Source organism: Apis cerana, linkage group LG12 (assembly GCF_029169275.1).
Source record: "Apis cerana isolate GH-2021 linkage group LG12, AcerK_1.0, whole genome shotgun sequence".
NCBI classification, from domain to species: domain Eukaryota; kingdom Metazoa; phylum Arthropoda; class Insecta; order Hymenoptera; family Apidae; genus Apis; species Apis cerana.
Window position 1 is genome coordinate 6,627,681 of NC_083863.1, and position 26,482 is coordinate 6,654,162.

At 37.6% G+C, this 26,482-nt stretch overlaps 1 protein-coding gene and 1 long non-coding RNA gene across 4 annotated transcripts in view; both read left to right on the top strand.

Annotated features, from left to right (window-relative positions):
* LOC108003859 (uncharacterized) overlaps positions 1-17,023 on the top strand; it is a 29,000-nt gene extending 11,977 nt beyond the window's left edge. Inside the window, exons 2-5 of one of the 3 annotated variants that reach the window (XR_009832121.1) lie at positions 63-211; positions 682-1,039; positions 15,444-15,592; positions 15,979-17,023. This is a non-coding gene — a long non-coding RNA (uncharacterized LOC108003859). Of the gene's footprint in view, positions 1-62; positions 212-681; positions 1,040-3,189; positions 9,547-9,617; positions 9,757-15,443; positions 15,593-15,978 lie in introns of those variants that run through there. The other 2 variants (XR_009832123.1, XR_009832122.1) reach the window with 2 other exon arrangements.
* Positions 17,024-22,973: 5,950 nt separating this feature from the next.
* LOC108003837 (uncharacterized) overlaps positions 22,974-26,482 on the top strand; it is a 46,473-nt gene continuing 42,964 nt past the window's right edge. Inside the window, exon 1 of the mRNA XM_062082673.1 lies at positions 22,974-23,517. Coding sequence (XP_061938657.1) covers positions 23,400-23,517 — 118 coding nt within the window. The 5' untranslated portion in view covers positions 22,974-23,399. The remainder of the gene's footprint in view (positions 23,518-26,482) is intronic.

The window sequence follows — 26,482 nt, forward strand, 5'->3', positions numbered from 1 at the left end:
CAAGCAAAATAATATATATATATATGTATGATATATACACACGCTACGATCTACTTCTCTAGATACTTACGCAGCCGTGTATACACGGTCAATGGCAACGCCTTTTCCTTTCTTCTCGACCCGCCACCGTTTCATCCGTCTTCCGGTTTGGAAAATTGCTCGACCAAGGACCAGTTTTTGGACCACGATACTTTTACCGATTTCTTGCACGGTTCGTTACGATTTAGAAAACGTTTTAAACCAACGTCTTCGCGTCACTTCCGCTTCGAATCTCACATTTGTCTCACTTTGATCCTTTTTCTTTTTATTTTTTTTTTTAACTCGAGATCGAAGGAGCAAAACGTAGAAATCGTTGGATGGATCTCTAAGCGAGGAAATTCTTGGCAGACTTTCACGTTGCATACTTCCGGCGAGCAGATAAGAATTTTCGTTCCGGTGCAACTTGAATATCTATTCTGCGTCGGGAATCCTTGCTTCGTCCAATGAAAACGCTTCGATCTTTCCACATATACCGACTTTTCCGTTTGCACCGATCTCTAAAATCTTCCCACAGCTCACAGCTTAACGATATATAATTTTTCATTTGAAAGAATATTCAATTTTTAAATAGTTTTATTTAATTAATACGATGTAATAAAAAGCATGCACGAATAATAATCGTTCGTATACTCTATTCTCTAGCATTGCATAACACCGCGGTGGCAGGCAACAAAGGGCTCTTGTCGCTCTCCAAGCGATCCCATCCTCTCCGCATAATATAATACTATAAACGTGGCCGAGTAAGGGACACTGTCACGCGGACTGGCCGGCAAGCGTTTCGTCACAGTCCGCGTGTGCGATAAATCGTTCCCGTTACGACAAGGACACACAATGGGCAACGTGTTACACACGGTCTGCGTGCCACCAGCGAAGATAAATTAAAGATCGAGGCAAAAAGAGAGGAGGCAACGCAACCGAGCCAAGGTGGTTGCCTTCCGATCGAAAGGCACTCACTTCACCGTGAGACGACCCACCGGCAGACGACGACGTTCGCTTTTTAGTGCGTTTATCCAGTTAGGCTTTCTTTTCCTCCTTTTTTCTTTCGATTTAATTAATAAAAACGAGTCGTCGCGGAGGGCAGGGAGGGAAAAGAGATCGGTTCCCTTTTTGCTCCAAATCGAAAGTTACGAGGTCTGACCGGATTCCCTAACGAATCACACGATTTACGGTGCATTCGTGAATTTTGACGGGATGCGTAAATCTTGAGGATGGATTCGTTATGGTAAGGAGATTGATGCTTGAGGATCGGTTTCGTAACATCGCGATATCGTGGGTGGTTAATTGCATGTAGATTTCTTTTTCGTGATAATTGTCTTTTGTTCTTTCCTTTTTGAAAAACGTGTCGTGCGATGATGGAGAGATTGCATTTTCATTTTAGTCGAAAATTGGAACTGTGGCAAAATATTTTTTTTGTCGATCAGCGTGATTCGCTTGGCCGTCGTATTTTTTTTTTTTAATATTACTAATTAGTTTATTATTTCTGACTTTTCTTCCTCTTATCTTCTTTTCTTTCTTTTTTTTTAACGAGGAAAATAATTTCGCGAATGTGAAATTTTAAACGTGTGTCGTAATTGTGAATCGACTACCGTGACGTACCAACGAAAATATTTAATATTTTATATCATGTGTAGACTACGCTTTTGGCTTTTCAATGGATTGAAAAATTGAGCTTGAGATTATTCCTGATATAAGATGTTTTTTTTTTAAACAAAAACATTTTATGTCCAGTTTATTTTATACATTCTAAAACTATTTTGTGAAAGTTAATATTTATAATTCCTCGTAAATTCATAAAATTACATATATATATATAGTTTCTAATCAATTCTTACATCGGTATTCTTTTATTCTTGCACAAATTTACAGCATTATAATTTTCAAATAAAATATCAACTTTCTCAAAAAAACAATCTCAATTTTCTTCTCTCGCTTATTACTTATTCTCCATTCTCCCGTATCCTTGTTAACCAACCTAATAGAAATTAACACAAGATTTTAATTCTGAAAATTCACAATCTTCCCAAACCGATACATCATTTTTCTTTTACCAAATCTGGAAAAAAAAACCTAATTATTATCATACAATAAGAAACGACCATAACAATAATAATCAACCAAATAATACCCTGTTTAACGAACAAATCGAATTAACTATAAATAGTTACGGATCTTTCGTTATTTCGCAATTACAATTATACACAAACATATACTAATCTAATTCTCATCCAATATATATATATACACAAATAATCCAAGCCGTATAAAATTAAATCGCTTTCAATTATATTTCTTTCTCGAATCCGCGAATCCCAGTGAAAGTTTTCGATTCGGCCGCCAAGACTTATTCAATACCCGCAACACACGTGGTCGAGAAGAAAAAGGGGGCGAGAACGGGGCACACGACTCGCGTTTCTTTTTCGTTTTTCCCTGTCCAAGCCAGGCCAGGAGGGGGAGAGACACCTGAGTACGAGTGCTCGAAAATCGTGCGACCGCTCGTGCGAGACGAATTCGCGACTAGAGAGGAGAACGGATGTGTATGTGTGTGTGTGTATGTGCGCGCGCAGAGAGAAGAGAGAGAAGGCGCATTTTGTATCGGCCGTTGCATTTTCGCAGGTCATCTGCGATAATGACGGCGCGCGAGTCCCGCTAGGAAAAAGGAGCGTGCCACCTTTCGTTTTCATTGTCTTGGATCTTGGTTGGTTGGGCTCGACCTCGGCTATATACCGGATATACACTGGATCGATGCTGGATAGGCGACCAGTCGGTTGCGTTTCTCGATCGGCTCGAGCTTAAAGCCACGGAAATGCACGGGGAATTTCTTGGAGTTGGAAACAGCGTTATGCGTTATTTTATCGGATTGTGAAACGACTTGACCAAAAGTAAGGCAAGAAAGAATATATTTGACGAATAGGAATAAATTATATTACATGTGGATCGTGCCGATGCCTTTGTTCTACTGAGCTGAACTGAGCTCCGTGTCGACGAAACGAAACAGCGATCCAATGACACTTGATTCATATAAATAATAATTCACATAAGTATGAATCTTTGCGCGTATAAACTGAAGAATTCTCGTTGCACTATAAGTGTATAAAGAGAGCTTTCGATTTCGTCATAAAGGCGAAGAGAAATTTTTAATTTTGTCCCGCAAGGGGGATTTCGACGGGGGTCTTGGGACTTGTTTGAATTGCGAATACATTTTCGAAGTAATTGAGAAGCTCTCCTGTCCCGAGTCCTCCCGTTTCGAGTCCTTTGGGTGGTGGCGTACCCACGGACCTGAGCTCAACTTATTCCACAGATCGTGCGGAAAAGTTCCTTCGCGATTACTGTGCAATTCTATTCGCATTTCCATCCTCGCTTCAAGAAGCTAGGCGAAGCTTGTTTCTTTTTTTATTGGAAAGAAAAATTCAATAATGTTTGCACGGACATTATAATCTGTCTATAATCCGTGCATAGAAATGACACAAATGGTCCAGTGTTGGCTTATGCAATTTTCGAAGCTGATCGATAAGAAATTGTGCTCGATTTGCGTATCCAAGGTGACACGCTGCGGGTGCAGCGTAAGAGACACGTTTACTTCTCCCTTTCAGTGGAAAGTTTAATTTCACGAGTGGAAGAAATTTGTTGCCCCATGCTTTAGAAATCTTGTATCGTGAAAGTGAACGATATTTGATATGAGAAGAATTTTCGTGTGTTTGATCATTGAGATTACGTTGACTGGAATGATTATTTGAATACGAAACGTATGAAACGGCCTGTATGGAATAGGTATGCAGATTTTTTCCACACACGCGTGGAGTGGAACTGGCAAGCTCGAGAAGATAAAAAGTTGAGGGCGCGAGGAAGGATGAAAGTGAAAGTTCTGTTCGCGATTAGGTTCGCTCGCGGATCGATCGAGCTTCGATTTAAAAATCGTTGGACAAGTTTTAGTCAGGAGTTGCGTCATTTCATGGATCACGATCAAGGTGTAAACGATTTTAAAAATCGATGAAAATACATTACATCAAATGTGCTCCTATGTTTCTGATAAATAGCTTTCGTTTTCGAAATCAAGTCAGTTTTAAGAAACGAGCGGTACGAGAGGTTGCGAATCAAAGATGCAAATTGATCGATGATCGATATTCGGAAAAATAAGGAATACGTTGTGCAATACGTTACGTAAAACACCGACACAGTTAATCCGGATTGTGTGGAGAAAATGATGAATAAGGGATTACATATTAACGATGAAGTTTGACGAAGATTTAGATTCAATTTGAGTGAATTTATAATCGCAAAATGCGCGAAAGGATGTAAGAAATATTTAGAATCGATTAATATTCAAAACTGATAATATTTTATTTTTATATTTCATCGTGTTACACTCGTTGATTCGCCTCTAAACGAATAAGTATATCGAGTGATAAAAATCAGAAGCAACGCAACGTTACGTTTGATACACGTTTTCTTGTAAATGAACATTGATAAAAAAAGAAAAAGAAAAAGATGGGAGAAGATGATACGGATAGCTGAAATCTTTCACAAATTCGTGAGAATCCTCTCGTGGCCTGTTGAATCAAACGTGTGTAATCCTTGATTAAATGGGACGAGATATATTTAACGAGAGATCTTAACTGATTAAACGAAGTATCATGCAGCACACATATTGCTCCACGATATTTTCTTTCGTGCGCCGACGTGAATGCGATACGACGTGTAATAACAACAACAATATTAATATCGCAACAATATATAAATCTATTTCACGCTTTTCAAAGAATCACAACTTGAAAAACCGTTTATCCTTCCTTACAACAATCGAATATTTGATGTGTATGAAACGATAAACGACGTGGAAGATATTCATATCGTCGTGAAAAAAGATAGAGAAACTTTACTCGCGAATTTCATTTCCTTCGGGATAAAGAAGAAATAAAAAATAAAGGGAAATATATAACCTCAGAGATACTTTATATCGAAGCGAATATATTAACTTGCATCGCGAGATGCAACGGAGATTCCACGAATCCCGGGGACAAACGAAAAATAGAAAATAAAAGAAAGAAGGGAGAAAAAAGAGAAAGAAAAATATACAAGTCCTCGTTGGATGTCTTCCTAAGAAAAATTCCTAATCCGAATATATTATCTCATATTGAAAGGATAAATCTTCGGAATGCAGCGGAGAAATTCCGTAAATGTCTCCTTCCTTGTAAACGTGCAACAGATATTTTTTTCTTTTTTTAATTACTCGTAAGATAGACGCGATTCCATTCTTGCGAATCTGATTCTTCTTCTTCTTCTCTTTTTTTTTTTTTTTTTTTACGGAAACATTACGCCTAGAAACATTTTTTCGCCGATTTCTCAGACAGATGAGATGCACTGAATCCTGGGAAATCAAAGCGTTCGGGTAAATGACTTGCGTTGCACGCCATCTAGATTAGACTTGTAGAAGGATTTCGAGATCGTCGTTTTAAAATCGTTTCGAGGGAGATTAATTAAAAAAACTCGAGCGGTATATATTAGCCGGTAACAATGTAGAAATCGACCTGGATCGTGTTGATTATGTTATTTTTAATGGATACTAGGAGAAAATTAGTTGAATTAGCGTGGAGCGAGCTCGTTTTCTCCATCATTCAGATTTCACGTGGCCGATACATTTATATGATAAATCGCGTAATAAGTTTTAACCGCGTATTTCGTGTAAAAAAAATAAGATGACAAGGATTGGGTTCAAAATATATTGCGTTTCCCGATTGTGATAAATAATGGTATCGATATCGATCGCTGCCTTTGACGTACAAACTCGAGGAGAGAAAGAAGAAAGAATCGAAATAATAAGTGGAATTTGGAACAATGGATTTACGAATCCATACAGTTGAGGAAGAATATTGCAAAATAAATTGTGATTGTATAATTGAAATCGACACTTTCTAACTAGTTTAATTAGCAGTTTCATAACTGTCTTTATTATTATTACTACTCTAATTTCTACTATTTCAATTTTATTTCAATTAAAAAAAAAAAAAAAAAAGAAAAAAGAAAAAGAAGGAAAAGTAGAAGGAAAGAAATTCAGAAATATCTTAAATCTTGTTATCCATATTTATGTGGCGTGTATCTAGAATTTTCCAACTGGTAATTCGTTCGATTTTTAATCGAGCAATTCGCGTGGAACAAATCACGTGGGCCGTCGTCGAAAGAGAAAGAAATATATATAAATTGACATCCAAGAAAATTATCGATCCACAGGAATAATTATCCACAGGAACAGCACCAAGGAACCAAACGTTTAATTGCTCAATTAAGGGTACCACTAGTTGATTCTTTCGGTTAAGTTTCCATGCGTGTTGGAACTGTAGCCGGTTTTCTCGACTTGCCTTTGAGAGCTCGATCGTGTGCTAATCAACATTAGAGGTATGGAATTCGAGAAAATCAGTGATTTATTTCGCGGACGCGAAAGGAAACACGAAGGAACGAAGTGACCCGCGCAAAAGTTTATTTTACTCGTACGAGGCGCATAAGAGGATGGCCGCCGGCCTTTTCTTGATTGATATCCAAGTATATAACTACGAAACGAGCACGATTGACTTGAGAATGATGAAAATTGAGATCGAAAACGCTGTTTAAATCCTATAAATCGTAATTAATGAACGATTTATCGAATTCTTGCGAATTATTATTTTTTTTCGACGCTTATCAACTTGTGTTGATAATTGAATAAACTCGAGCCGAATTTATTGGACTTGATCGAGAAGAAAGTTTCTGATTGACTTTTTTTTCTTCCATAGACGATAAATTCATCAAGTATAAGAATAAAAAGATATTCATAATATTGATTCAAAACTCATTTTTCAAATTCGTCTTAAAATTTTCTCGATTTATATGAAAAAAAAAAAGGGAAGGGAAAAAACGGATATTAAGATATTAAAGAGATATTAATAAGATAAGATATTAATAATTGAAAGTTAATAAAATTTTTACGAACATAGTTCGGTTTCTTTTTGATCGCAGTTAATGTACAATTTTATTGACTTCAATCTATTCGGAAACTTTCAAAAAATTTATTATTACAAACAAAATTTCGAATGGTAGTATTATTACAAAGTAATATCTTGGCTCATAGTAAAGAGAAATGGCGAGATAATGAAGGAAACGTGAAATTTAATATTTAAAAGTCATAGGAATAAAATGGCAATTGACATAAATATTCATAATGTCGCTTGAACGATCATAATTGCATTAAGTGCAGTGAAAGCACGTTTCTCTTCCGAAACGACATGTATTGCAAATTACGCAAGGTCAATCTAATAACAAAAGAACATAGCTGTCAAGTAATTCGAATCTTTTTTTTTCTTTTTCTTTTCTCTCTCTCTCTCTCTCTCTCTCTCTCTCCTTGCCACGTGCTCTCTCGTCATGGTTTAAACACCTCCGCTCGTGGTTATATAAATATTCATGAAATTTATAGCGCGCCATAAATTTAATGCTGGGCTTATGATGCATCGTTACACCGACTTTCTACGTGTCGGAATGTTTAATGACAAATATTGATTCCTTCGCTTTTGCGTTAGGCCATAGAACTAGAGGAGAAACTTTGTAAAACATTGATTCTGAGGCAGAGGAAAAAAGAAAGAGAAAGAAAGAAAGAAAGGGAAAAAAAAAGGTTCAACGTTCGTTATTGCACGTTTATTATTGCACTTGATGCAAGAAATGTAAAATGATGATCGTGTTGAATAATCGTGTGCTATTGGAAATACATAGAAATATTACCGGTGAAAATTCTTACGAAGAAAGTGTGTATTACGAGGTGAAGTATTGGTAGCCGCGCGTGATATCAGTCAAAAAATTGTTTCGGAATGATTTTATAATTTTCGAAGGAGAAGGAGGACGAAGGAGACATATCGACGAACGTCAACGTCCACGATGTATTCTTAATGATTAATTAATGACATTTTAACGGTTACGAATGCTTTATTGAGATTAGAAATTTACGGAAGAGAAGAAGAAAATGTATTAACCCTTGACACTCGTCCATCTCTTCTGTTCCAATATCGATCTTACGGATAAGTGTGAGAAAAGTAAATGGATTTATTATTTAGATTGTGCGTAAAATGGATGAAATAATAAAATTGTACAATAAAAAGAAAAAATGAATTGAAAAATTGTCAAATAAAATGACACGTTTTATGACAATTTAATAATAATTACGTTGATTATTTCGTACCAATTTGACAAGAGACAAATTCCATAAACACGCAGGACGAATGTTCGTTGCCTTGTAAGGACACGAACGAAGGATTGCCTTGTGTGCCTTGCATCACGCAACGTGTCGATTAGAACCGTGGAGAAATCCGAGTCGAGATGTAATACTGATTTCCTATGTGCATACGTAAATACACCGTGGATGACGTTTCTAATGAGAATTTTCACACGATAATATGGATAAGATGCAGGATACAAAAAGATTACGATCTACTGTTCGATCTCGATCTACTGTTTACTGAGAAAAGTGAAGAGAGATATCGAGCAGCGCGTGTACACGAAATGGGAAACGAAATCGGAGAATAAGATGACGAAACGAAACGAAGAGAAGGCTAATTCTAATCTCGTTGGAGGTGAATTATTTATTAATAAAGTTAAAAGATATATTAATAAATAATGAAAAGAATTTTTCCTAGTACATAATAAGAACATGGATAATGTTTATTATCGTTGTGGCACACCCTTTTGCACGGTCGACCTTGCTTTATAAACCAAGCGTCTTAAGAATGAGAGAAAGTATTCATTGTTATTTTTGTTTAGACAGATTGTTGAAGATTTATTGTATAGATAGTTGCTTTGAATAATCTTAGAAAATGAAGGGACGTTGATTCAATCGATCCTTGTATCTACGCAGAACAGAAACTGTATTAGAATTAATTTTCTACTAATATTAAATATTTTTGATGTAGGATATAAGGAAATTCTACAAAAATATCAATAGTAAGTTAACTTCAATTTTTATTCGTTAGGAAAAAATTTTCCTAATGATAATCCAATTTTTTATTTTTCCAATAAACTAGGATCCAGAGATCGAATATCATATCTACATCTCGTATCGCGTCACGTTTAAATCGAAAGCTTTTTTATTGGCAACATTGACCCAATATTCACGCGATTATAATTACACGTCACGTTCGGTTATCTGGTCGATAAGATAAGTTAATTAAATTCCAGATTAGGAATTCCAATTCATCAGGCAACAAACGATTTCACGAATTTCTTCTCATCGTTACCTCTCCCCCTCATATATTCCATCTGGTTAATTCGAATTAAATTAACGACGTGTAGACACGAATACGTACGATACGTAAATATATTTGCAGATCAGAGGAAGCAGGTATAATCCTTTCGTCGTGAAACACGCCCAAGGTACAACATTTCGATTATTATTATTGTTTCACGATTGAACGCTACACGTGGATGCTAATTAAGAAAAAAAGATTGGGACGATCGCATGGAAACGAGCACTTTCATCTTATCCGAAATTTCATGGTGATTAACGCGACAGTGAAACGCATCGTACGTATAATTCTTCTCACTTCGGAATTTCGTTTTCGTTTCAGGCTGGTACACGTGTTAAGTTGAAAATTATGCTGTTACCGAATCGCGTACAGTCGGTTGAAAAATCTTTATCTTACGTGAGTTGGAGTGGAGTAAATTTGTGAGGATAGTCAATGATAATGCAATGAGTGGTTATAAAAGGTATTTGCATATCATTGTGACATTTATTATCATATTTACAGATTAATTAATTTTATTGATTGTTTATTTAGGAATAAAAGCATGTGAAAATAATTTTAATTTTTTGTAGCGAAATATTATTTTGAAAAGAATGAAATTAATTGTTACTGTTTCAATGTCTTTTTGTTGTATTTTTATATTTTTCCAGATAGTACAAATTTTAAATATTTAATATGTTTTAATCCCCCATTATCTGTTCGTAAAAAATATTCTCAAGAGAAATTTAAAAAAAGAGCAAAAAGAAAAAAAGAAAGAAAGAGATTGAAAATTTGAAGAGAAATTTTTCATTCAAATTCATCATTTCTTCCGTGTTAGAATTTCCTCGTAAGATAATGTACGAAGATTTTTGCGATTGACTGTAGGATAACGATTGACGAATAACGGAATCGTTTTAATTCTACGAACGAATAATACGAGGAATCGTATTATTATTATAATCGTTTTATATCTATGGATGAAATTTATATTATCAATTTATAAATTGTATAAGAGGAGGAATCTTGATATGTTAATTTTGAAATAAAAAGTAAAAAGTTGATGTATCGAAGTGAGCGCGGCGAATGAAAGCGATCCTTGTCAAATGATGGTTCAAAAGCTAAAATAATATGGACGTTCGAGAAAGTATTGGCGAAGTTTCTAAATAGCTTAGAGCGTAATTTTGTTTCGAAAAAAGGAAAAAATAAAATAGAGACAAAATTTTCAATGATATTCTAAATATTAACATCCAAGATCTAAAGATGTTTGTTCACGATTTTGAGATTTAATAAATTTTGATAAAATTTGATAAAAATTATCCCGCTATAATTGAACAATAGCCACTGAACGAATAATCATGGTTAATGCAGGTACGAATTAACAAGCAATTAACAATATAATCGAGTAGAAGTAGACCAGAACTCGTATGAATTTCAACTTTTTATTTCTTTTTCCTTTTTTAATTCGATCTCTATTATTTTATTTTCGTGCGTGAACAATGGTTGCGTGGTTATGAATTACAATTTAAATTAAATCGAATAATAATAGAGAACAAAAAATAATGATACTCTCACATGTGAGATTTACGTATAGATTTTATCTTATCAAATCAAAAATAATAAAAGATATACATATAAAAAGTAAAGTTGCTTCTTCTAAATCGCAGAATCGAGGGAATATCGCGTGTGTCGCGTGGTGAACCGACTTTATTACGCCAATTGAACACAGTCAGTACGGAACGACAAGTTTTCTAGCTTGACAGCGCGGCGTTTCGCAATGCATTTCCTATTGACGATACGTGTTATTTAATGGCGATGTTGTTATTCATCGAAAGAATTTCTGCCCAAGCAATTTATCCACGATAGTGGACGGTGTAACTTAAAAGAGGGTGCAATTAAAATATCTTAACGTCATGTTCTCGATATACCTCAGTTATCATTATATTATTTCCTCGGTTCTTTTCCGGGAATTCGAGACGAGGATGATCGATAATTCGCACGTACGGAACGAGTTACGAGTTCAATGATAGTTCGTCTTATTTCCAATTCACCGTGGTTTATTCTTTTTTATCATTGATCAAATTTTTTATTACGATCAAATCATTTTCTTTCCAAGAATTCTAGGAATAATCGATTACGAATAAGCGATTCAATTTACCCTTATTTCTTTAAATTTAAATTCTCGCGTTAATATCTTTCGCTAAATTTTTTTGTTTTCTCTAAAGAATTGAATGAAAGTTATTATTAACGCGTTATTGTCTAACGATGTAAAAGACTTAAGGAAATAATTGGCTCTCGATGAAGAAACAAAGACGCGGAGTAATCCGAAGAGTCAGAAAAGTCATTTATCAAGCGTTAAACACTCGAACACCTCGGCTTACAATGGCAAACGCAAAAAGGAAAAAAAAAAAAAAAAAAGCAAAAGCCGTAGACACAAGTAGCACGAAGAGAGCGAGCTTCATCAGAAATAATGGCAATAATGTGAATGGTTGGAGGAAAATTTCTTCAGTCGAACGCACTTTTCTTACCACGTTTCGAGGGAGTTAATTCGATAGGGAAATGGATGGAGGAAGGCAGGGTAGGAAGAGAAGGGGCGCGATTCTCTCACCTTGCCTCTTCTTTTTACGGCGTGCGCCAGCCCCAATTAGAGGCGGTTCGTTGCCTGACTCGCCTCTCGAAAGTTTTTGTCGGAAAGTGAACATCTTGTAAATCATCACGTGCATCAAGCTATTAAAGGGAGAAATAAGAATATGCACAGGAAACTTTTGTTTGCGTGAAAGGGGAAGTACATGGATGGAAGAAGAAAGTGAAGATAAATCTTTATCTCTCGCTCGTATTTCCGTGCGCACAGGAGCGCACAAATTTTTGTTTGCGTATAAATGTGAGAAACTTTTTATTTTCTCGAGGAGGAGAAATAAAATGTGCGGACGAAGAAGAAAAAAAATGGAAGAAATTATATATTTCCATGTTTCCGCGCGGAGAGAAACAAGAAGAAGAGTGCGAAGGAGTTTATATTTCTGTCTATTGAACAGTTTTAGTATCACGTTACCTTTCGCACGTTCAAACTTTACAACAAATTAGATACGAATCTTTTCCTCCGCTGAGAAAGTCGAAGAATTATATTTTATTTCGTTTCATTTATCATCGTTCACGATCAATTAGATCCAAGTAAAGCTTTACATATTTCACAAGACGTGTGTATTTCACGATGTGTGTTAATAAAAAAGTATCTACATCCAGTATCGATCGCCAATTTAACTCGTATGTGTATTCCACTCGTTGGAAAGAAAAATGGCAATTAAACGTTCGTATACGTTCCTCTTATGCTTCGACTTCTTATGGCCTCTGTAAAAATAGCGGGAGAAATGTAACAACGGATGTTACGTGCATGCGTGTTGCGGGTCGACGAATAATAAATACACTCGCAGCTTTGGCTGGACGAGGAGGAGGGAAGAGAAAAAAAAAAGGTGTTGGAAAAAGAAGTTCTCGATTCGACGTATTATCCATCGATTCGTTATTGTCAGTTACGAAAGATCGCCTGAAATGTCAACTGATAAAGGTTGGTCAAACGGTTATCCGATAAGAAAAAAGAAAAAAAGAGAACAACTTTCGGTATTCGTGCACGCGCCCATGCGTGTTAAACCTTTAATTAAACCGGACCGATCACCGTTAGATAAACAAGTTTGCCTTTACCCATTTGCCGTTTCCTATATGCAGATCACCTGAAAAACGAAAGTATTAAGCATAACGTATTTTCACGCTTAATTCTCATAATTCTCGGTTACTTTATTACAATTTTGTAACACGTACATATAAAGCGAGCGCTTTCCTTTCCGATTGTGGAGGAAAGGAAAACTGGAAAATTAGAGCCATGCATTATTCAGCGACGATTTTCCCTTACCGTTTCTTTTCAGCTATTGGTATTTTGCGTTTTAACGCAGGTAAAACTTGCGATAGTTTTTTTTTTGAAAAAGAAAAAGAAAAAAAAAGGAAGAAAGAAAGAAAAGAAAAGATGCACAGGAGATATTTATATCCGTGCGGTTTCGCTTTTGGTTCATGATATACCGATCTTCGCAAGCAATCGACATGCATTGTTTCGAACCAATGCGCTGCACGACCAGAAATTTAATAGCGATATTATTTTAATGAAGGTATTATACCCCGGTGAGGCCATACCCGGTATTTTTCTGCCTTTCGTTCGCTTAATTGTGACTTTTCTTTTTTTCAAAGTCTTATATTTAATTGAATGTAATTGGAGATACGAATCTTTTTACGTACTATACATTTCATTTTTTCTCGATATTTCACATCGGCGCGTGATAATTAATAATATTGATTGGAAACGATTCGTTGAAGATTCCACAAATTTGTAGAAAGCTGCAACGAAAACGCGGTAAGAAAAAGTCCTTGTTCGCGAGCGAAACAAATATCGAAAAGGAATAAATTTCTCGCGAATTTGAGGAAGAAAACGTTTCGACGGATGAAATGTATGCTGGAATTGGCGCATTCCACGAGTTATGACTTCTTTTACGGATTTCACTTGGAACGTTGCTCGATTCAAAGAAAATTCCTGCCGCGGTAAATGATCCCGCGGTTATGAAATATCCCGATTTATTGTCCGATTATTAGCTTCCCCTGTCAACGCGCGCCAAATCAAAAACTGAGATCTTGGACAGTTTTACACAACGATCTTTCCGCATACCGTGAGACGTGTTCGTAAATATCCTTGTATCGATCGATATCGGGCTTGACACGTTTCTCTATCTATTGATTGATTTCCCACGGGGATCGAATAGTGGAAAGAGAGCAGGAAAGAAAAGTGAAACGGCGAAATTTTTAATTCGCGCGTTTCCGATCGTATCTCTCCTCCAATTAGCAAAACTGTTCGCGATCTGCTCTGTGAACAAATTTATCCCCCGTCGCAGGATATTTTAATCTCGTTCCTTCATCTTCGTTCTTCATCGATTTACTTCGTCGATCTCGTGCAAACGGTTGAGCAGATTTCCGAGAGAGGAGAAATCTAAAATTGAACGAAAGTAGTTCAAGATTTTTATTTATTATCGGTGTTACAATTTTGATGTTATCATATAAATTGACATGTTTTTTTCACACGATCGTTAGATTCCTTCTATTCGTTTAATTAATCTAAATCAAATCGTAAGTATATTTCCATAGTAATCAAATCAAATAATTAACTCCGTTTCCTTCCTCGATATTCTTCCTCTCCAATTATTCCTCCAGCAATTCCGTTTATCATCTGCCAATCCTCGTTTAATTGGCGTTATTAATTATCAATCGCAATTGACGATTGGAAGACAATGTCCGATTGGATCCGATTATTCCGGTGGAAAGTCGGGTCTCGCGCCATCTTTCGTCGATTCAGTTTTTATCAAAGCACGTGGATAGATGTTGGATAGATACCAAATGAAATGTTCGATAACACGGTGATTAATGAGATGTCCCTTCAATTAAAATTTCGTGCCGACCTGTAACGAGGCGGAAGTTTGCTAGTAATTTTCTTGCGACCTTAATGATGCGACATCTCGTCGAATCGATTAGATTCCCATTTTTGATTCCCGCTCCAATTAGGCGACGTACTACACGTTGCCGCGTTACGCAACACGCGAAATAAGCCTGGTCACGAATCGAGAAGTATTACTTATTCGAACATTCGTGTAATTTAATTTTATTAACGCGATAATAAGATCGATCGACAATTCGGAATGGGCAAGATTCGATTCGTTAATTGGGATAGAAATATTGTGTAATAGATATCGAATGATGTACAATGGAATCGAGAACTTGTTACACGCGTTTATAATAAATAATAATATATTGTTTTATAATAAGCAATTAACGAGGATACAAAATTGATAATATTTGTTATGTAATATGCAACTGTCTTGGATCGTAAGATTCTATTGAAAAAAGAAAAGAAGAAGAAAGAAAGAAATTTTAAACAATTAATTCAAATTCATTAAATTTGAAAGAAATTATTTTTTTTTAATATTTCCATTATAATTTAAGAATTTAGTTTTTGTAAAGTATAATAAATAGCAAGTAATTTGCAAGTTTTGTTTTGCACTCGTTGGATGTTATGTTGCACAATTCTCTCAATCATAATCACCGTTTGCGCCGTTTAATCGTTTTAACTGTACCGATTTTTTGTTACAGATTATAATTCATCAACACTTGCTATTTCGCGTGTGCGCGATCGATTTTTATTCTCCGTTATACGTTGAAAGGAAGGAATGGTTGCTGGGATCGACGTGTGTGGCACCTTAATCGTATCGCCGCCATTTGTATTTCAGACGCTGAAAAAAGTAAGATTTATTAAGAATATGATTTATGTATACTAAATTTAAGAGGTAAGGATTCTTGATTCTTTGGTTGGATTGGAGAGAAAATTGGATTCGAATAGTTCAATATCGAATCGTATAATCCAATTATTTTTCTTCGCAATATTGGAAAAAAATTACAATCCTTTCTTTTCTCATATAAGAAAATCCAACGAGGATTCGACGTTTACATAACTTTCTTTAAGTTTTTGCAATATTGAAAAAGTGGAATTTTCCAATGTGGTGAAATTAATTAACTGAAAAAATTGTCAACAGCGACTTCTACGTCACAAAGGACTCACGCGATTTTTCAATAAGATTACACATTGGCTAACCCGCTAACTAATTATGCAATTGTGTTCGAATTCTAGCGAGCTGTCATCTTCCTTGGTTATGAATGAATCGAACGCCATTATTCGTCCGCAAGGAATCTGTATTACAAGATCGAAGGCAACGGATAGATCGTATTATTGTGGCTGAAAGAGAGCCTCTATTGTGATCTAAGGTCACACGGTTCACGATCTGTAAATTTGTCATGATTAAGGCACGACTAGATTTCGTCGTATTAAACGTGATGCTGCAGGAGGATCGAATGATCTTTATAGATATCCGCCTAACAGATTCTCCGGTAAAGATCTAAAATTATAGTAATTATATTTCGATTCTCATATTTCATTTATAATGTAAATATATCTTTTTCGCGTGAATTGAAAGTTAAAAGAGAGAAGGGAAATTAATAATTTTAGAAGATTCGTGCGATATTTCGACAATTAGAAATATTTAAATTCGAATAAGTTATATCTTTTCAAAATTTGATGGAATTTTTTACGCCAAAACGATAAAAATCCAAAAAATCCTGATTATCGAAGTCATCGTGCCATATTTCTTCATACAACGTATCATGAAAGACAATACGCCCTCGCATTGAGTCAGCAGAGAAAATAGCGAGGAAAGTATTTTTCACGTGTGTACACGCAACAGAGCATCACTTTTAATCGTAGAAGAGGTAACTTAGTCACGTATAAGCTTGAAACTCGAGCATCGAAAGCAAAACGTTTTCTGATTTCTGATTAATCGATAACGATAAATTTATATCCATTTCTACCATTAACAATTTATACAGTGTTTCCATTCCATCGAGTATAATTGGAACTGTTAATTCAGGAAATCGCAATTAACGCTGAATCACGCCTGACAATAGAAGCTACTACTATTGGCCATCGTCATCCAATATTCATTTCTAATTAATTAAAAATCATTTATACATAACATTGGTACGACAAAAGTAAAATGACAAATTTCGTATGTATTTTCTTTTCTTTTATTATTTTGAGAATTGTGAAAATGGTTTTGGCAAGATTAATGTTACATCTTGTTGAGATTGAAATATATATACCTACTTGTTTTCATAATGAACTTTAATTACGATCATTTATATGTAAAATAGATAGCTGCAGGTAGCTGTTCATGCATGCACCTCATTAGGTATAAGTATCGAAGTAATAAAACGTTAATTGGTTTTATACAACACCTGTTCCTTCGTTCCTGGTGTTTCCTCGTCAAAGATCTGGTTCCAGTAAGGCACTTGCCAGTTTTAGAGAATAGAATGGCGTCTAAACAAATGCTATTTCCTTCAATTAATGAGAAAATGGCGTAGCGATTGCGTAGTTTTCGATCACGAGATCAGATCTCGAGCAGGAAGTGTATATCCAGAGTTCAGGAAAAAGGAAAAGGAAAAGATTTAAAGAAAATATATCCAAGTGTGTGCAAATTGGGAGGTAGCTCAGTTGCATACCGATAAGAAGTGAATCAAATTGCGGAATTTTAGAAAGTTTTTTTCCAAGTTTTGTAACAAGGAATTATTTCTTTGTGCTTATTATTTTTTATTATCCCTCAAGGCAAAACTCTCTAATTATTCTCTTTGAATCGTGTTATCACTTAAAAACACACAAATATTTACACCAAATAATACAATTCTCTTTTATTCTTTTTATCCTTCCTTTCTATTTTAAAGCGTTTCAGAGTTAAATAGATTTTTAGAACAGCTTAAGAGCTTTCCAAAGCTCGAATCGAAGCTTTCTAGATCCTTTTAAAGAATTCTGCCACAGTATTCTCTATCTGAAAACGTTTCTTTAGAATAGCGCCAAAGCATTTTAAAGCTTTCAGGTTTTAGAGCTTTCTTCCAAGCCAGTCCAAAGTGTTGCGCAGCGTTTCAGAGCCATTCCACAACGCTCCAAAGATGTTTAAACCGTTCTCCAAAGCTTTCAACAGTCATCCAAGATCTCTCGAATCGCAGACCCTCGCCCGAGCAAAGATCACCGTTCCCCTCCTGAAACAGAACGGAGTCGATCGCTGTAAATCATCCTTTATGTCGCGCCTCTTACATTTTTCCCCTTCGTTCCAAGGACCCAACAACAGTTTGCCAACAGGAACAACGAAATCTCTCGAAAAGAGAGATAGAAAGAGAGGGGGAAAGGAATTGGCGCGCTATAAGGAATCCGCGTAAACAAAAGCATACCGGAACCACAAGTTTTACAAGTTTTTCGTTTCGTTCGAGCCTCTATCCACTCGGAAGAGGAACATTCAGGAACATTTATCCGGTTGCGCTACATTCGATCGAGAATCTGGTCTCGTTATTCTGCAATCGCCTGGTTACGTCATTGTCCGTGCACCTTCTAAACAGCCACGATCCCAGGGATCGATAAAATGTGTATACAGTCACGATCTACATTCGGAATATGGTATAGCAGGAACTGCACGAGGCTGTGACTCGTGCGCGTGGCTTTCAACCGCTTTTACCTGTGGACAAACACAAAACAGTTTCAGATCGTTCGAACTTGTAAAATTCATCGGTGTTTATTATTCCCCTCGTTCCAATCCATCTTGGAATTCCAGCATCTGCGCACTTTTTCCACTCGCCCAGTCCTTCGTGGAGCGTGTATGTTACGACTTGGGGAATGAATAAGAGCGGACAGGACTCTCTGGAACTGGATTCTGAATGTTTATCGATCGTAACAAGTATTTCTTACGCGAGTTACACATCGTTGAGGGTCCTAGGAGGTTGGTTGTCGACGATTTAACACGTAATTTCGACGTAATTTCGCATTATTAAGCGCCATGGTTAGTGATCTCGCGTGGAAATACAGTTTCCCCTCTCTCTGCATCTTGGAGAAGGATCCAAGTGTTGCGTTGAATGAAGCACGTTCCACGCTACGTTTACTACTTTTACAATCGAAAAATCGAGTTAATCAGGCGGGGCAAATCGGCAAAGAAATGTTGATGAAGCAATTTTAGAGAAAAGGCAAGTTTTTCGTGACGGAAAGAATTATGCATTCTTCGATGTTGTACAGCTGTCAGTCAACGAGGCTCGTCGAGAAAAATGGTCGAGAGAAATGAGAATAACTTCAAATTTGAGATTTGAGAAATTCTTTCGTTCAAGATGAGTCCAACGACTCATTGCTTTTAATTATTTATTTACAAGCTCTCATACTGGAAAGTTATTTAATTCGACATAAGAATGAAATGGTTGAATCGAAGAAATGCTTTGAATTTTCTTCCTTTCGTTCTTTCGACGCTAATTATAACTCTAAACAGTCTCTTCGGTTAATTCCACGGTGATTCTCCCGCGACAAAGTCGTAAATTTCACGATACAATACCTCTCTTCTTTGCCAGATCGTTGCCATTGATTTAACAATTAGCTGATTTCCGTCCGGGGAAACGCACGTTATTTCATAATAGACTTTCACGGTGACAAAAACTCGTCGGGATGATGAATCTGGGCACGAAGCGGGCTTCATTCACCGCGGAGAAAGTGTAAATTAACTCAGCGGGTGTATACACGAGGGAAATCCTATTTTGACAAAAACAAGAGGTAAGCTTGGAAAGCTTGGAGAGAGAAAAATTTCGTGCCGATGATAATAGTGATTACGAATGTTTATCACTAATGAAATAATATTCGATAAAATTTAAATTTATTAACTTAACTGATTGAACTACTTCAATCAACACCGTTTCAATTAATCAACATTCTATAATAAATAACTGTGCAAAGAAAATCACATTTTTCGCTTAAAAACCGCCCAAACGTTGCCACTCACGCATAACGTAATCGCCAATATCTTCTAAATCGGTCAATAAAAACGTTCAAATATAAACCAGTCGCAGTCCACAAATTATTCCACAAGTTATCCAACCTGTCCCTTCCTATCTAAACCGAACCTTTCTAAAATTGTATCAATCCAATTTAAAGAACCGTAATATCGCGTTCAATTTCCACGATCGAACGCCGATAAACCTGTCTAAGTGACGAAGAAACCCGCGAAAAGGAAAGGGAGCAAAACGGAACGTGAAATGTGAAATTTATCCGAAGTGAGGCAGTCGCGTGGATCGGTTCCATTCACTCGAGCGACGAGGCTCGAGTCCATCAGCATCGAGCGTGTCAATTGGCGATCGATGCCAACAGTAACTTGGCATCGATCGTTCCTTTCGATTTCCTCGGAATTCAGAGGAAATGCCGTTGAACCACGCTATATATTTGAGCGGAGGATGCTCGCAAAACTTGGATCCAGCCACGAGGTTGATGTTGAAATGCGTCGCGTGTCCGTGATACAAATCACTTTTCACTGGCACGCTTCGCTCCGTCTACGCAGCCTGCTTTCGTTCAGGCTGCTTTCCACGCGGGAGAGAAAAGCGCGCGCCATTTTTCTCTTTCCTTCCTCCTTCTTCCTCTCATCCCTTTTGCTCTTGCTTCTCTTCGTTTCTCATCTCCATCACTTTTCTCTCCTAGAAATGTTATTCCGTGCCCTGGATCCTCAACTTAGTTGGAAAAGTTTTGGAGAAGTTGTGGTAGTTTTTTCGAATTTATATAGACAATATTCTTTTTCTTTTCTTGCGAGAATTTTGAATGTTTATAAGAGGTTGAAAATATTTTTTTAGGTGGAGATGACGGTAACTAATGATTCGTCCATATAAAATTATTCACGTTTAATAAATATTAAAAGAAATTCATGTTACAAGAAGAATGGATAATAGATTATTTGGGATATATTATTCGGTTGAGAAACACTGTTTAATAGCATCATGGAAGAAGAATCGAAAATGGTCGGATAAACTTCCTCTTGTTCTTTTGTAAAAGTGTATATATACTTTATGAATATTCAACAAGGATATATCGAATGATACAAATCACTTTCGATGGTACCCTGTGATTTACGCAAATAATACTTTTACTTTTACTTCGTCGAAGAAATTTTCGAAAAAAAAAACAAAAAACTTTTGACATACGAAACACGCGTATAAAATGATCAGATTAAAAAGTGAAATAAATTATGCGGCACGTGCATAGATCGGTACGCGATTAATATGGAAATATAATACCGTCTTCCAACGGTGGGTTTCGTTTGCCACCAGCTGAAGCTAGGCCAATAATTTCACGGAATCGGTAATCGATTCTCGATCAGGTGAAACAGGTTTTCAATCGATTAGATTTCGTCAGAAGACACAAAATGTCACTTCCTCCATGCATCATTCGATAATTACGACTACTATCTTTCTCTCTCTCTCTCTCTCTCTTTCTTCTTCTTGGGCAACCGGAAGGCGGCCTAGCACGAATCCCGGATGAATAGACGAGATTTCCTGACGTAACGGATCCTTTCGATACGCTCAAACCTCCGATATAATCGCTTTTACGAGCTTTCGCCGTGATAGTTACTCTATAACAGGTGGCGCGTGTCCGCTCTTTATGGTAACGAATGATTAAATAGTACGGCGTGAAACTAGTTTAAATCAACTCGATGACGGAATACAGGGAAAAATAATAAAAGTAATGGTATTATCTGAATACAGTGGTATTAATCGAATAGTTTCGATATATTTTGATACTTTGAATAATTAGAATCAAACAAGTTAAATCGATTTGCTCTCTGTTCACTCATCGTTATTGCTAAAAAATATTTAATTGATGTTTAAAAACGCGTTACGTTACGAATCTTATTCGGATTTGATTAATTTAATACGACGATTGAAAGAAGAAATTGACTACTACATCTTCCTCTTCAGTTATCCTCGATCAATTGATCAATCGATCCATGTTATTTTGCCTATTTTTATTTTTATAAACAAATCGATCAAATCGTTTACAATAATTTTGTAAATCGTTCCTATTGATCGAACGTTACGATATCGTAGTATCGTGACATTCAACATTGCGTCAGATTTACAAATGGCAATATATAAATGTCTTTTCGCAGATTGAAATTTGCGATCGATATTTTCGATGATATTCCAAAAAGTCTAACAACCGTTCGATCATTAAACCGGATTGATGACGATATTTTTGACGATAGACAAAAACAAAATGGAAAGGAGAAATCGAAGATCGGCGAGGCAGCCGCCGATATTTTTACCCGATCCGGGAACACCGATAAATATGCGTACCACTTGAATAAATCTCGGCAACCGTCGCGTTATTCGACCGCTTTCGAAATCCAGGTTAGACACGCTAAACGTTAACACGCCGTTCGTTAATCTAGGGATTTTTCATCGATCAAGAAACCTATACCAATAATCCGCCGATATTTATTAAGTACATCCAAATAGGAACCAATAATCGGCGGCAAGATTCGTCCAATCTTGTCTTTCAAAAGTTCTACGAGTATATTTCATTCCGAAGATGTTACGTGTCAATCTCTTTGGAACAAGAAGACCGAAGATCAGATCAGATCTCCGCATCGATGGATCTCCGTCTGGATCCAACTGGTTTCGACTCGAAACGAGGGAAAATTTGTATAATCGAAGAAAATCTGGCCCGTGTCTGACAACGGAGAGAAGCGAAAGAATACTTTGAATAAGACCAGTCGACCAGTCTATCGAGCGTCCACGCGATGAAACTTCTGACAGATAGAAGAACGAAACGCGTAGTTAGAGCGTAGACACGCGAGGCGCCCCTCCACGTGCACCTACCACTGTGCGAGGAAGTCAGACGGGCTCTTAGACGGCTGGAAACGGGCACGTAGAAGGGCGGCCAAGTAAGCCGCGACGTTAGCGGCTCCAAGAACCCCACCTAAAACCCCTTCACCTTCATCGGAGGAAGGAGCCGTTGCGGGAAGGGGAATGGGGAGAGGAAGAGGGGGGTAGAGGACTCGAACGTCGCTTTTTCCATACCTTCATGCCTTGATGATTATTAGCGCGGCGCCTTACAAACATCCGGAGGTATTACCACCTACCCGATATCGCTACCACCTACCACCTTGCCGGCCGATAGTCCCTGCCACCTCTCCGTCCCCTCGGTTGCACGTCGTCGATCTGAAAAGGAGGTGAATGCGCGCGAGAGTGTATCATTGGACAAGGAATTGGGGCAGGAGCCAATAGTGAGGAGCGCGAGGTGGAGCGATAGGTTTTAAATAGATGTACAACTGCACACAGTGGATTACGGGTAAAGGATTTAAGAGCGACACACACACGCGTGTCCCTCCGCGGCGGGAATTGAATTCGGGAACCGGGAATTCCGTGACCTCGCGGGCTCCCGGCTGTTATCGACAACGACAAAACGAAGAAGCCTTGTCCAATCGTCACACGTAGCTCAAAGTAATTTTAGTTGGTGGTAGTTTTTCGCTTCCCCTGGGGGCTATTCGCCGGTGTGAAAACGGCGACGAGAGAGAGAAGTGACGGTCGAGATAGAGCGCGGCGACCACAAAGAACGTCTCAGTCGGCGCTGAGCCATTGCCTCAGCAAGTCCATTGCCACAAGTCGGAGATCTAGTTCCAACCACGGAGAAACTTCCCGCCAAACAGCATGAGATCGCACTTGGCCGGCTGCCGCAACGCGACGCTCGTCCTCGCCACGATTCTCTTCGTATGGGCGAGGATCACGATCGCCATACGCGTCACGCAACTGTCAGGCAGGAAGAGCGGTGAGTCATTTTTCTTCTTCTTCTTCTTCTGCTCTCTCTTCTTGCTCTCTTCCCGTTGTCGTTAACGTTGTGTGCACGTGATGCATCCTTCCGTCCTCTTTCCTCTCTCTCTTTCCCCCTCTGTCTCTCTATCGTTGCGTATCATCTAACCTGCCGGTCCCGCTTCTTCCTTCCTCCTATTCTCCCGCGCCTCGTATCCTCCTCGTCCTTGGGGGATTCACGGTCTTCGACCTTCTTCCTCCCGCTGCTTCCTCTTTTCGCTCCGTTTTTTTTCTTCCTTTTCTTTTTCTTCCTCTTTCCTTTGTTTCTCTCGGCCATCCAGTTATTCACTTCCCTCTCCTCCTCCCTGCCTTCCTGTCCTACAGTTACAGTAACGTTCTTCCTGCGTTTCCTTCCTCTTCCCTCTCCTCTCTCTGCCAACTCTGTTTTTCCTTCTTCGCGAACTCTTCTTCTCCTCGAACGTTGTCCCCGTTCAGTACGTGGATTTTTGGATCTTGGCAGGTGGCCGCGAGTGAAGTGATGATACAAGATCAATTGTGTAGCGAGAAATTATTGTCCGGGAAAATTATGTGAAGAAAACCGTGGTGATGTGTTTACGACTCATTGGGACGATCGTGTCTTCCCACGCATCTTCTTCAAAACTTTCGTAAATGTAGTCGAAGTAGAAAAGATGATGCTCTTGTTCGATTTCACTCGACGAACCACGTATGCTTCGTTTTCTTGGTTTCGACTTGTCTTCGAACGAATGGGGTGTCATTTGCTTATCTCGTATTCGCGAATATCATAAACGAGTGGATTATAACACGATCTTCCCACGAATCGAATCACGGCAGCGCACATGGAATGCACTCATCCAGGCAAAAGATACAGGAAGAAGAAGAAGAAGAAGAAGAAGAAGAAGGAGAAGGTTGATCAATGATCGAAAACCACAAGTGGAATCTTTTATCACCGTTTTGTAATTGCACATCGAGCGCAAACCGCAGAGAATAAACACGCACACACACATACACACACACGTTGGTTCTCGTCATCAAAGGGATTAAGCCATTTGAGATTCTTCGTGGTTTGTTCAATCGGATTCAAACGTGTTCACCTCGCCTCCTTGCACCTTTTGCGATGCCTTCGACTTGTTTCCATTTGATTTTCCGCAATCTCCATTGGTGGCCGTCAACTGTGAAAACTTTCGATTACGACCGTAAACTCGATCGGCCAGGCCATTCGACCGGTTAGTCGGGCGCGCGCGCCACCAGTCAGCTGACGAACTTTTAAACGAGGGAAACGGAGGCTAACCTAGCCGAGTCGAACACGATCTCCGCCTATATAGGAGCAATTGCTGTAATTATGGCAAGCGCGACTAATCGGTATACATGTAGCAATTATTTCCACGTATTTCGCGAAACAACGCCACCTATCTCCATTAGTGTCGTTTGATTGGTTAAACGAAGCCTGGAAATCGTATTTACGAGCATCGTTTGACAAAAATTCGAGGATGTCTTGATTAATTGATCAAGTGGGAAGGAAGGAAGGAGAAGAAGGTTGGAAATTGCGCGTCGAACGATATATGGGACGAATATCATTATTTATCGAAATTTGATCACCTTTTACGAAAAATTCGTGGATAATCATACTTACACTAGATAATTCATTTTATCCTGACGGGATGACGAGTGATGATCATCGCTTCGCGTGTCAAAGTATACTTCGACTCGTGATTTTCATCAGATAGATGTGTCGAGATGACAGATTTCTGATTTCTGATCTTTGGAATTATGCGAAATTCATGTTATATTTGAAAGTAAGTGAAACAGCGAAAAATTTTTATATTTCGAGACTTCATAATTTTATTAATTCCTGTATTTTTTTTTTTTTATTAGACTAACTTCTATATATACGTTTTGACAAATTGGAGAGCTTCAAGTTTTGAAGAGAAATTTTGTTATTTCGATCGTAAGATAAATTTGACGCGTAGAGAGAGACATTTTTCCTGCGGATGCACTTGTTATTGAAATATCGAGAAGTCGTTGCATAATACAAAGATAGGGGGGAAATGTAATTGGACATGTAATTTTACGAATTTCATCGGGATTCGTTTCGTGAGTTCGGTATACATGTTCGATATTTGCATACAACGACCGATTGTTCGCGGTGAATTAAACTTTCCAGGTGAATTCATTAACCACGCGAGAGATTTTCTCCCATGGTATTTGACCATTTGGTGCGTACCAAATTCAGGAATTACGGAATGATTACGATATAGTAGTACTACGATGTGGTCTTTCAATCCAGCAACGTGAAATCAGGTTATTTCCTTATAATCGAGAGTCTAATAGACTAAGAATCTAACTTTTCTACGGTTTCTCTTGTCAACTGTGTGATTAAATATGTAACGAAATATAGGATCATATCAACCAACATTTCAACATTCAACGAAAACTATCGTTTTGCAAATTTCTTCTTCGAAAGAAGAATTGTCGCTCGAAAGAATAAACAAAAAATTAAATGTCTCGAGATCGCCTCGAATCGTTTAAAGAGTTCACTCGACAAAATCTTTTACACGCTTGACCAGATAGATCAGAAACTAGTTTTTTTTCTTTTTTTTTTCGTTAATAGCCAATGATATCGTATACATTTACACAACTAATTCAAATCGGGGAAAGGCAAGAAAACGATCTCAACTAATTATCCATCATTTCGAACAGACGATTTGTAAGACATTCGCCTACAACTTTTTCCTCCATTTTCTCTCTTTTCTCCAGTATCCAGTCGTTGGCATTGCCATTAGAAATAGGTTTTCAGGATGGCATAGTGCCAGTGCATATAACAGTTTATCGCCGACTGGTCGAACAAGTTGTTCACCTACATTTTACAACGTTCACTGCTACTTCGAGACGCGTGTTCACGATCCTGAATTCCCGCTAAAATTCCATCAAAATGGAGATACATCAAAGTTGATCTGCCTCTCGAA